Source organism: Petromyzon marinus, chromosome 44 (assembly GCF_048934315.1).
Source record: "Petromyzon marinus isolate PM22_M1 ecotype Great Lakes invasive population chromosome 44, UKy_Petmar_22M1.pri1.0, whole genome shotgun sequence".
Classification (NCBI taxonomy): Eukaryota; Metazoa; Chordata; class Hyperoartia; order Petromyzontiformes; family Petromyzontidae; genus Petromyzon; species Petromyzon marinus.
This window is the reverse complement of record NC_133710.1, coordinates 1,727,296-1,739,335: the sequence shown is the minus strand read 5'-3', so window position 1 is coordinate 1,739,335 and position 12,040 is coordinate 1,727,296. Positions and strand designations below refer to the sequence as shown.

The 12,040-nt window shown below is 47.3% G+C and overlaps 1 protein-coding gene across 3 annotated transcripts in view; it reads left to right on the top strand.

Annotated features, from left to right (window-relative positions):
- Positions 1 to 12,040, top strand: part of SLC44A1 (solute carrier family 44 member 1) — an 87,959-nt gene that overhangs the window by 44,412 nt on the left and 31,507 nt on the right. For all 3 annotated transcript variants that reach the window (XR_012946847.1, XM_032970770.2, XM_032970769.2), the window contains exon 7: positions 324 to 413. Coding sequence is in view for 2 of the 3 variants with exons in the window: in XM_032970770.2 (XP_032826661.1) it covers positions 324 to 413 (90 nt within the window). In the remaining variant the exon portion in view is untranslated. The remainder of the gene's footprint in view (positions 1 to 323; positions 414 to 12,040) is intronic.

Below are 12,040 nucleotides of genomic sequence, written 5' to 3'. Positions count from 1 at the left end.
TCCTTCCGAGACATCTGCAAGTTGCAGGGTGGGGTTCCCTGTTCATCGCGGAGTCCCCGAACGCGCAAGCGGTTCGGCATTAATTTTATTTCAAGAGCGGCCGTAACGCCGCTGTTTTTAATATTTTGTTACTCACCGCTGAAAACCGTAGCGGCACCACAGCCGCACTGTACTGTAGCTGGCACCAAACTGCGGCAAGCCCTCCCGCGTGGCCTTTTCCGTAACGGAATCGGAAGAAAAATCGACGACGTTACGCGTGTACGTCGTGCCGGAATGGTGGAGAGGGCGTCGTCATTTTTTACTCTGTTGTCTCTGCGTGGCAGTGCTGTCCATCATAATGATGCTGGTTATACGGTACATCTCCACGGTGCTCGTGTGGATCCTCACCATCCTGCTCATCCTGGGCTCGCTCGGTACGTACGGCACAGAGAGAGAGAAGTTTCGCACCACCTCCCTTTCCCCCCACCCCCCCCCTCGGTCCGTTATCTAATGCTGCCAATGTTGGTCCAGCTAGCTGGTGGTTTGGAGAGAATGCTCAAGTCAACTCGGAAGGGCATAACTTCCAATACCAGTCGACGTATATACTATACTATGCTTTTTTTATTTTACCAGGTAAGATCCACTGAGCTATGTATATCGCTCTTTTTCAGAAGCCACCTGGCCATCACAAATGATAGCTCACCAGAGTGGCTTATCGCGTGCAAATGTCATAGCAGTCAGTTGCTGTAAACGCGTGTTTTTAAACTAGGAGGGAAAAATCCCACGCGTTCACGGGAAGAGGGACACCGCAAACTCCAAATATACATGCGTCACGGTTAGGGTCGAACACACGGCCTCCTGTATACCGGGGGAGGTCGTTCACAACTCGCCAACGTGGCCACGCCCCATATGCTCAGCCTGTTGTCGCTGTGGGGTCAATAAAACGGCGACCGTTGTGTGTGAAGTCGACAGTGTTTCACCCTTGGGAGAGGGTGGCCCCCTCTCAGAGCAACGTGGAATTTCCATCCAGAGCTGAAGGCCCACGAGCGGACGTTGCCCTGCTCAATTGCCTGTTTGATCCAGAATTCGACTTGACTTTTGGAGTAATTGTTCAGTACATTTTCCTGAACAAGTGTTACTGAACAGGGGTTTGGTGCCCATGAAGGCCAAACTATTTTCTGCTTGCTGAGTGAGTTAATCAGGATGAGGTTTGTAATAGGATTCCAATGCCTTGTCTAATGCCCATTGCTAAGGTGTTCTGAATCCTCAATGCTGAGTTGATAAAACTAGGCTCAATGCTAGATATAGAGGCTCTTTCCCGAACGTATATTCTCATAAATATCCAAAGGTGTGTGAGAGTACACGATGTTTTTTGGCACTTATCAACTGAAAGCAGCTTACCGAGAGGAATTTAAAACGAGTACGAAAATCGTACGAGCGTCTGTTCACACCAAACAGGACCCTAGATTGTTGCACAGGCTCCAATGCAGCGTTCCCTCGGTTAACGATATTTATTGGTTCCACGAAAACCATCGTTAATTTTTATCTATCGCTAATCGAATACGGGAAATGCATGTTAAAGACTTAATTTTTTCCAAGACGATCGGACGTTGACCTTTTTCACCCTATAAACATAGTTTCTAATATTAAGACATGCAATTATAATAAATACACGTTATAAGAACATTAAAGCATTAATATTAATAAAAAACACATGGATAAATAATGAATAAATGGAACCTTAAAATCTGCATGCATAGAGCATAAAATACAAGTTCTTACTCTAGGCTAAGAAGATTTTTGGCTGAAATGGCGTCGCTGATTGGCCAAGGTCTGCAAGTCCACTTGGGGGAGCTGCGATTGGCCGAAATTGACGGGCCCGTGTGATACTGTAAACTTATCGTGAAGAGAGACAGTGGGACCGGGGACCCCCTTTGGGAGGAAGATCGTTTATCGAAATATCGTTGATCGATGGGCATCGTAAATCAACGGACCACTGTATTGTGTTGTTTTTATTATATCTATGTTCATGAGCATACTCTTTCAGGAGCACATGGATCCGATTTTATGTTTGTAGGCTTTAATGTGGCCACTGACGATGGGAAACATCCACGAGGGTGTTGGGGCAAGTGAACGTGTTGGCGGTACAACACCGCTGGTGTGCGGTATATAAAAAATAAAAAGCGCTTTTTGTGCAGTAATTTTTTTTTATTTTCCCCGCAATTCGCAGCTCCGGTCAGAAAATCTTGCGGGGGTGGTGGTGGTGCGTCACAAAATCAGTTCTTGTGATATCGAAACAGTCGGAAGACGAACGGTTTATGAGCAGCTCAACACACGAAGAAGTTTTTGCAGCCTGTCACCGTATAGCAGCCTCCAGCCATGATGACGATTGGATGGCTCCGTGCTCAAAAGGCAGATTAGACTCCTCTTGCCCTCGACTTGGTCGGGCGGTTCCTCGATTCGTTCCCGGAGTCATTTATTTTGGCGGATGGTGGCATCAAAAGATTACCACTCGCGGCGTCGCACATTCGAATGGGGAAAGCAGCTGCCGAATCTGAAGTGCAACTTCTGATGGAGAGTCTGCAGCTCAATCGAGGGCAACGGCAACATCGTCAGACTATTTTACGAGGACCGATGCGTTACGCTGCACCGGCGTACCCCAAATACGTCCAAATACTCGGGTAATTGGACACATCGAATATGAGCGCTGCCCCGGGGTATGAGCTGTTACCGCTGTACCCATAGCAGCAGCCGCCCCCATGCAGTGATTGTCGGAGCACTACCGTATCCATTGAACCCTGCCACATAAATAAAGCAATATATAAACCTCTTCGCTATTTTCCAGGACAGATCGGGAGAGCACTTTTGGGTAGGAGTCACAGCGCTAGAGGGCTGACTTGCACTCCTTTTTACCGACTTTATAAACTTTTTGCCAAAGTCAAAGAAAGCTCGTGAGTGAATACCGGCGCGCGTCACCGTTTGTTCGAGCTGGTATTTAAATCTCTCCACGGCCTTACCCCACCGCACTTTGCTTCCCTCGTCTCAACAACACCGTTCCCCCCTTCTCCTCCTTGTGCGCGATCCACCGTTTCTGCTCCTTTCCCCGTCTCTGTCCCCCTTGCACTTGAACAAACTTCCCCTGCACGTGAAGCGGCGAGCACCCTCCCTGTCCGCTTTCCGCTTCTCCCTCAAGACCCCAGCCACTTCATCCCTGGCCCCATCCTTCCCTCCACCACCTAGGCAGCCACCGTAATTCCCGTACACACTAAACCTCCCTCCCCCATACCCCGTCACCGTATATCACCTTCAGTTCCCCTCGTTGTACCGCTCGTAACCCCTTTTAAAGCGCCTTGGATAACAGCGCTATATAAATACAAGATGTGCACACGCACGCGTAACACCGCCGCCGTTCGTCTGAGGATTCAACGCGAGAAAAGTCTGTCTCGGGGAGCCTTGCTCTCCGGCGCGCGCAAAGAACGACGAATTTGTCCGCGTTTACTCGCCCGCCTTGATCTCGGCCGTGCGAGTTCGCGCTTCGCCGGCCCTGCCACGCGAAGTGGTTTGCCTTGTCCCCTACCAGTCCGTGCCGACAGACTCGGGAATTCATTACCTCTCCCCCCCCCCCCCCCCCCTTTGCCTTTCCATCCCATCGCAGTGCGCACTTTTTGTCGTCGTCGTTAAATCTGATGTCAGCCACTTGCCCCAGCCACTCTGGTGTTCCCCCCCCCACCCCCTGCAGATGTGGATTAGATTCACAGTAGGCTCTTCTGTGAGCAAACGTGTTGTTCAAACGAGTAAGTGCAGTCGCACGCACTCGCCAGCCTTCGCTCTCGAGTACTTATCGTGTTACGCAAGGTGTGCGATTATAAAAAAGACTTGATAATTACACTAACACGATTTTTGTTTCTGGGTAGTAAGTGTTATTTCGTAATTGCTTATGCCTAAAAAGTATCGAAAATGGCTATTGTTCCCCTCAAGCTTTGCTTTTGTGACCAGGACAGTGATATTTTCAAATGACCTTTTTTCCAGAACATTCCAGATAGATTCAGTGCTGAGTAAATTTGGAGTAACTTCTAGAACATTTCTAACGCCTGCAAGTTTCACCAGTATCTTCTTTTTCTTGTCGTTTACCGTCCGCGTTACCTTCAGCGGTGTTTTGATCGTGTCGGTGAGCGGTAGCGTCTCCCCTGCCCCCTCCCTCCTCTTATTTTAAGGCACAGTTTTATGTTAATATTCTTGGTTCTTTCTGTAAAGTCAACGTAGAAAGGAAATATTAAAAATAAAAACAATACAATTCTCACGACGTTTCGATTGCAACACAAGCAATCATCATCAGGTGTGAAAGCCACAGCAAGAAAATAAAAAAGTGGCGTTTTTTTCTTACCGTTAGCACCACGGACAGCAACTGGCGGTTGGTCATGCGGACGAGTCCATTTATGCTCGGAACATGACTTTACCGAAAGACCCAAAGAATATGAATCCCTGCAGTCACGAAAGCTTTAAATCGCAGTTTAATGTTCCCTTACTTTCGTAGCAGTTTGAAGATCACTCTTGAATCAAATGGCCATTCTCCTCCGTTCAGACTTTCTGTACAGATGTATGTATGATAACACCCTCGCCTGCTTTTTTCAATGTTGACTTAGTAGATCATTAATTTCCTCTTACGTCCAATTATTTTAACTCTTCATTTGCTGCTGGGTTTTTTTTTTTCAATTTGAAAAGCCACGAACCGTAATACGGGAGGAAGGGGGCAGCCGGGGTGGGGGGGGGGGTACAGAGTGCGTGGAACGGAGTCCAAACTCGGTGCCTCCTGGGTTCTGGGAAGGAGAGGAGCCTGGGACACGCTTGCCCCCACTCGCGATGTAGGGGACTTTACATAAAGCTTTTGTGACTGCAGGAATTGATATTCTTTGGGTCTTTCGGTAAAGCCACGTAGATAGAATTTTTTTTTTTTTTTTAAATATCACGACGTTTCGATTTCTATCTACGTGGCTTTACCGAAAGACCCAAATAATAGTAGGGGACTGCGAGCATTGAGAATGTCGGCGGGTCTTTACAATTGGTGGTGGTCCAAATTCGGTTTCGTCTAAGAGTTGACAGCTCTCCCCCCCCGTGTCTCGTGGTGCTCTGGACATTTCTTCGCAGTATTCCTTCTACCGATCCCTGACCTCAGTGGCATCCAGTCTGGGCCTCTATATATATGGACGACATCCGATCTGGAATTCTATTTTCCGATTAACTGGGTGTGCCGAAGAGCCAAGAGAAAGACTGTTCAAACGTGGACCGTATTCCGCACAGTGAAAAAGGCCAAATGTTGTGGTAATTGTCACGGGAGTGCATGAAAAATTAACTACTACTGTAGAAAGCGAAACCTTCAAAGGGGAGTAGATTTAAGTGCCTGTGGTGGGAAATTAACATCCAAGCAAGCTGCACCAAAAACATAACCTTGCTGATCTCGTCAAGGAGCATTAACCACTCACGCAAACTGTGGGCATCCAACCAAGATGGTCACTTCATCGCACGCTTTCAGATGCGCTTCTACGGCTGTGTGGAACGCTCTTCCTGCCGACAGTAGGAATCCACTGGAGCTGTGCACTTTAAAATCATCATCTTGATTGTAAACTCATTTGTTTAAAACTCGTTGTGTTTAGTTTGTTGTCCTTCCCGTGCACCTCCGATTAGCATGGTTGACTACGTACGGTGCGAAAGAAGTTCAACACACATATGAGCACGAGCCATGGCAAGGGTTAACTTGACACAGATAAATATCTGGAGGAACAAAGCATTAACAAATTAAAACTGTCTTGCCACTTGTTTTGTACGGACGGATAATCGTTGGCAATGAAGAAAAGAGATGAGGCAAGAATAGAATGATGTGTATATGTGATGCTACAGATTCATACTTCAAAGTCCCCGGACAGCAGGGAGTACAAACGAGTCGGTACATGAAAGGATTTTCAAATAGGAGAGGACACTGCTGTACATAATTGAAAACGGGAGTCACTTTTGGTGTCTCGTGAGAAGTTGCTCTTGAGAACATAATCATTTGATGTCTGCGGTGGGAAGAGGCACTGAAGAAGGCTGTGAAAACAAGGTTGGAAGACGGCATGAGAGGGAAGATTGAAATGCAGGAAGAGCAGAACAAGCCAAATTAAAACGAAACGATTTTTTATTTTACCAGACAGGTACTGCCAAGCTATGTAGCTGTTTTTCAGATGCGACCTGGCCACAAATGACAACTCAACGAAGTGGCTTATAGCGTGGAAATTTATCGCAGCCAAATACTCTAAAAAGCACCTTTCTAAATGTGGAGGGAAAAACCGGAGGGCCCGGGGAAAAATGCACGCGACCACGGGGAGAGCGTGCAAACTCCAAATTATTTTGGCGTTAAGGTTGGGATCGAACCCATGTCCTCCTGCATAGCAGGCGAGGTAGTAAACATCTCCTAGCCACCGTCATGCCCCTGAGACCTGAGAGACCAGTGCGTTGCCCATCATGGATGCTGCAAATGCCACCAGGTAATTGGCTCAATAACTGGAAACGGCATGAAAAGTTCATCTTTTTAAGGCGGTGTTAACTAATGTTTCGAGTATTTTGGAGACTCGAGCGCCATGGCAAATAAAGGCAATGATCATAATTGTGCGGGTTCACATCGACGCACATTATCTCACGGATATGAATGACAGTGGCCCCCGGAGTGCTGCAAGCGTGCAGCGAGATGATGGCGTTCCAGGTGGGGCGTAGGGGGAGGGGCGCTGCCAGCACGGAGCACAAACGCCTGGCAGTGACGGTCGCGGTCCCGTGGCGAGCGGACAGGAGACGAGGCCGCTCGTTGTGCCGCGGAGACGGTCTGCCGGGAGCCGCGGCGCAGCGTGACGTGCAACGAAGGAAGATTATGCAGGGGACAACCAAAAGTAGATCTGATAATAAGCGTCATTAATTTTAGCACGCCCGAGTTTAAAATGACTCCCGTCCCCCGTTTTTATTTACGTCCGTTACATTGCGGTTCGTTTCATCGGCTTCGCGTGACGCGGTGAATGTTCTGCTCGGAAGCCTCGTCACCGATTGTCCCCTGTCATGAAAATATTTTTATCTTCACTAGTTCAAAATATATATGCTTAGCTCTTTCGGTAAAGTCACGTTGAAGGGAAACAATAAAATAATATTTTTGATTGTTTTATATATATTTTATTGTTTCCCTTCAACGTGACTTTACCGAAAGAGCTAAGAATATGAATTGCTGCAATCACGAAAAGCTTTAAATCAAAATAGTTCAAAATATGTTAAGGTTTAAAGTGGTGGTTTCAGCCACCAGTGTTAGAAAATCTACATTCCTATGGCAAGGGGCGAGTCTGTTCCGTACGTTGTGCAGTAGAACCACGCGGAGACGATGAATAGTATAAGGGCTGTTGCCGTTTATTAAATCACTGTCACACTCGTCATCCTAGCTCGCACCATTGTAGGTGCACTCTCTCTCGGTCCTTGACCCCGGACACTGAATACTATTTGGGTCCTTCCCTCGGCTACCCTTTTGGGCTCTCCCACTCGTCTGCCCGGAGCGGGGGTTCAGCCAACACCGCGACGAGGAGGGAGAGAGACCCCTTGCAGCCGATCCTTACCCTGGCTCCCCACGACGACCGCACCTTCGTCACGGGGGTCCCCCTTAAGAACCCCTTGAGCGGCTCCTCCCCCCCCCCCCCCCTTTGTTCCCGAAGGTGCCTCTTACACCACCCGTGACATTACATCATCCTTGACTGTCAACCCGCTCGCACCTCCTTCTGTCCGCCTCCTCATTGGTTACTCGCAATACTCCTCGACACGTAGAACAACAACCGTTGACATCCCACAAAGCGCTGATGCTTTAGCTACCCCCGCAAGGATAATGGGTTGAGTCCAACCACTGCCGGAGGCGGATCTCGAAACTTCCCAAGGGTGCTGGTCGCTAAATGTCAACGTTTCTTTAAACGGGGACCTCCGTGAAGTAACATCGATAAGAAACAAAATGTGCTTCCGCTGGCGATTATAAATTAAATACCAACTTTACTGGGACTTGAAGGAAGGCGGCGGGGTGGACGATCACTCCTGTATTTCCTCGACATATCGAACAGTGGTGATGGACCACAAGCAAAAGCCGAGGCCGCCGTTGTCAGCGTTGCTCAAGAGGGAAAGGTGGCAAATCTGTAGGGTGATGTGTCACCCCTTATCCCTTGGCTGGCGGGTAGCCTTTGAGAAACAGCGTCGCTCCATCATTAAAGTCTCACTCGATGGGCAACCGCCTTACTCAAGTCATCGAGCTACAAGTCCAACCATCGTGGGAAAGAAACTCAACCGAGAAAATTGTTATTTTACCAGGTAAGGCCCACTGAGCGATGTTATTATAGCTCGCTTTCAGAATCGACCAGGCCGCAAATGATAGCTCTACCAAGTGACTTATCGTCACGTGGAAATGTATAGTCGCAGTCTCAATGCCCATAGACGCGTGATGTTGATTCTAAATGTGGAGGGGAAAAACCGGAGGACCCGGAGAAATATGCACGCGACCAGGGAGAGAGAGAGACACGCAAACTCCCAATATACAGCAGCAGCTGTCGGGGTCGAGATCGAAACCACGACCTCCTGCACACCAGCCGGGATAGTTAACATCGAAGAATTGTGAATCATCCGCGTATATTTGTGTGACGTGGCTGAATGAAATGGCACGACGTGTCGGTTATGCAACCGTGTTAGCTGGCGTATGTTTACGTCTCTGTAGCCTGTGTAATTGGCAACTTCAGCCCACTTGGCGTCCCTATTTAAAACCGGGCACGCGCTTCTTCTGGGTACGTTGCCAGTCCTGTCATGCTAAAGATATTTTAACATTTGAGTTTTGTGAAGCTACAGCTGCTGACTAATTGGATAGTTGGCTAAAACTTAATGAGAGTACATAGTGATTGGGTGGCATGTTTTTAGAGATTTGTAATTACGATCATTTCGTTTAGATCTTTAGGACGACAGTGGTAGCTATTAATGAGCGCACACCCATTGAGAACCAGGCCAGCACTGCTTATATCTGAAGTAGTGTACTTGTATCAGAAGTTGCCATTTGCCACTGACCCTGACCATGTCCTGGTATAAGCACGTATTGCTTATACGAGGACTGCTGATATGGTGTGCTTATATCCAGCTTCTACTGATGTGTCATTGTTGTAATAGTAATTTCGTTTTATTGATCGTCAATCATGCAATTGCATCCCACAACGCTGCACATCAATTATCCAGTTCCGTACACAGATAATACAAAAACAGGAGAATTGGTGGTCACTGAGCCAAACGGTTGTACGCATCCAACAGAGGCTGTGCTTAGGATGCATTGCTAAAGTTTTTAAAGATAAAGCTCTTGCATTGACGGTAAGGTGCCCCGTAAATGAAGACTTCCTCGCATGATGGAGACTTCCGCGCTCTCGTATGGAGGCCTTCTCCTGGCTCGACCTTTTGAAGTGCCATCACGTAAAACCGCAGTGTGCGCTCGTCAAAGAGGAACTGATGAAGCATCCTCTACCCGGGAGCTCTTAAGAATTACAGCACTTCCTTGTTATTCACGTACTCGCTGTCCGTTATTTTTGGCTATCCGCGAATCGCAATCTGGAACTCTGCACGACTGCATCGAGAGAGAGCGTGAGAGAACGCGATGAGAGATGATAATTTTAATGTATTTAAGATCTTATTTATGTATTTAAGGTAATTAATTAAAAAGGACCAATATTCTCTGCAAACTGTGCGATTCGCGAGCATCTCCAGAAGGCATTCCTCCCGAATAACGAGGGAATCCTGCGTGGAACTAGGCTGAGCCGTTTGCGGGTAGATGGAGAGTGATTTGACGAGTGATTTGAAGAGTTATTTGTATGCATTGTTATCATTGTGTAACCCGATTATTGACCACAAACGTGTAAACGTTCAAATCATCGCAGCGTTGAATCCATCGCAGGCTTCGGATTGCTGTGAAAAAGCATTTACGATCATTGAATAATATCACCAACGCAGAAGGTGTTGGTGATATTATTCAATGGAGCGAACCCAATTAATTGACAGCATAACATTTGCAGTCAAACAATTTGTTTTCACAACAGTTGAATTTTCACAGCATGTCCACACTGGTATTGTGTAATTGTTCAAATGAGCCCGGTTGCCTCTCAATTCACCGCTTCCGTTTTTGTGTTTGTGTGTGTGTGTGAGCGGCAGTGTAATGGTTAGTGTGCTGTGCTACGAACCCAGCGAACCCGCTCATGGCGAACATCGTTGACGATTATCAGAACCGGTCCAGGGCCCCCCCTAGGTCGACACAGCCTAAGATGAGTACCTGGTGCAGTGTGTAAACATCGCCACTGGGGAGACAAAGGCGGCCGGGCGTGGTGCTGGCCACCCACCCCTTTGTGTGCCGTGCCGGCCTTCATAGCCCTCGCTAACAGCACTTGCCCCCTACAGTCTGTTAAGGCTATACGGGGGATCTTTGTCTTTGGGGCCAGACCTTGAGCGCAACCATAATGGGCTTGGCAAAAGGACAACCCCCCTCCACCGCCTGACCCGTTTTTCAAAAGCGGCTTAAAGTAATAAGGTTACGTGCATAAGTTCGGATTAATCTGGCTGATAAAGAACCCCCCTGTCTGTCCCCCCCTCTCTCTCTCCCCCCTTTCACTCTATGGAGACAATTCTGCAGGTTCAGTCGTCAATCCACTTTTCCCCGCCCTCCCCCCCCCAAAAAAAAATTGCTCGGTCACGGCACTTGAAATGTCATGTTACCAATTAGGGGTCGATGCCGTTTGGGTTCGTCGCGTTTTACGCTTGCGGCATCGGGGACCTGCCCGGTCCCTTTGTTTGTCGGGCCATTGAGGATGACTGGAGGCCCGAGACGCCTGCCCGTGACCCCGCGTCATCGTTAGCAATGGGGGATCCGCGAGTTGGTCACCCATTGAAACACAGTAGACTCGATTGTCCGGGTGGTGTTTTATCCGATTTGCGGGTTAACCCGCGCACCTGAGATTTTGACATTAAGTAATGATATTCTTGGTTCTTTCGGTAAAGTCACGTAGAAGGGAAACAATAAAATAATAAAAATATAAAACAATAACATTCTCACGACGTTTCGACTGCAACACAAGCAATCATCACCAGGTGTGAAAACCACAGCAAGAAAATTTTTAAAAAGTGGCGTTTTTTTAACGTTAGCACCACGGAGAGCGATTTAGCAGTTATTCAGATGGACGAGTCCATCTATGTTCGGAAAAGAGGAGAGGGGAGACGAAAATAATGGATGCGGTCTGAAAGCCACCCTAAGCGTGAACAATCAATTAAGACCCGAAATGGTTTATCAAATCTTTCCAATGATTGCGAAGCCAGAATCCATCTTCCTGGTTGAAATTGTCTGTGTTTGTATATGTGGATAGCCTCATGAACTAATCTCTCATGGTAGCCAGATGGCTTGCAAAAAACCTCTGTCTTGGAGAAGTCAATGTCATGTGAGCCTACTGAATTATAACATTGATCTGCCACGGCCGAGATGTTGGTCCTACCGTGTTTTAGGTCTGCTTTGTGTTCACGAATGCGGTCTGAGACATGTCGTTTGGTTTCTCCAATGTAGCTACTACCACAGAGGCAACTTAGTTTGTAGACGTCAGGGTACTGTATGTCCGGAATCGCATCTTTTACAGACGGAACCAGATCACGGATTTTATGTAATGTGTTGAATCGGACCTGGATCTTGTGTTTATTTTTTTTTTTAAACGCCACTTTTTTCAAATTTTCTTGCTGTGGTTTTCACACCTGATGATGATTGCTTGTGTTGCAGTTGAAACGTCGTGAGAATTTTGTTTTATATTTTTATTATTTTATTGTTACCCTTCTACGTGACTTTACCGAAAGAACCAAGAATATGAATCCCTGCAATCACGAAAGCTTTAAATCAAAATTAATTAATGACTCGTGGATTTTCCCTTGCGCCTAAATGAATAATCTAAAAGCAGTTGTACATTGTTGTACTTGGAAATGTTTATCACAAGTCGCGTGCTTCAACCGAACAAATATCTTT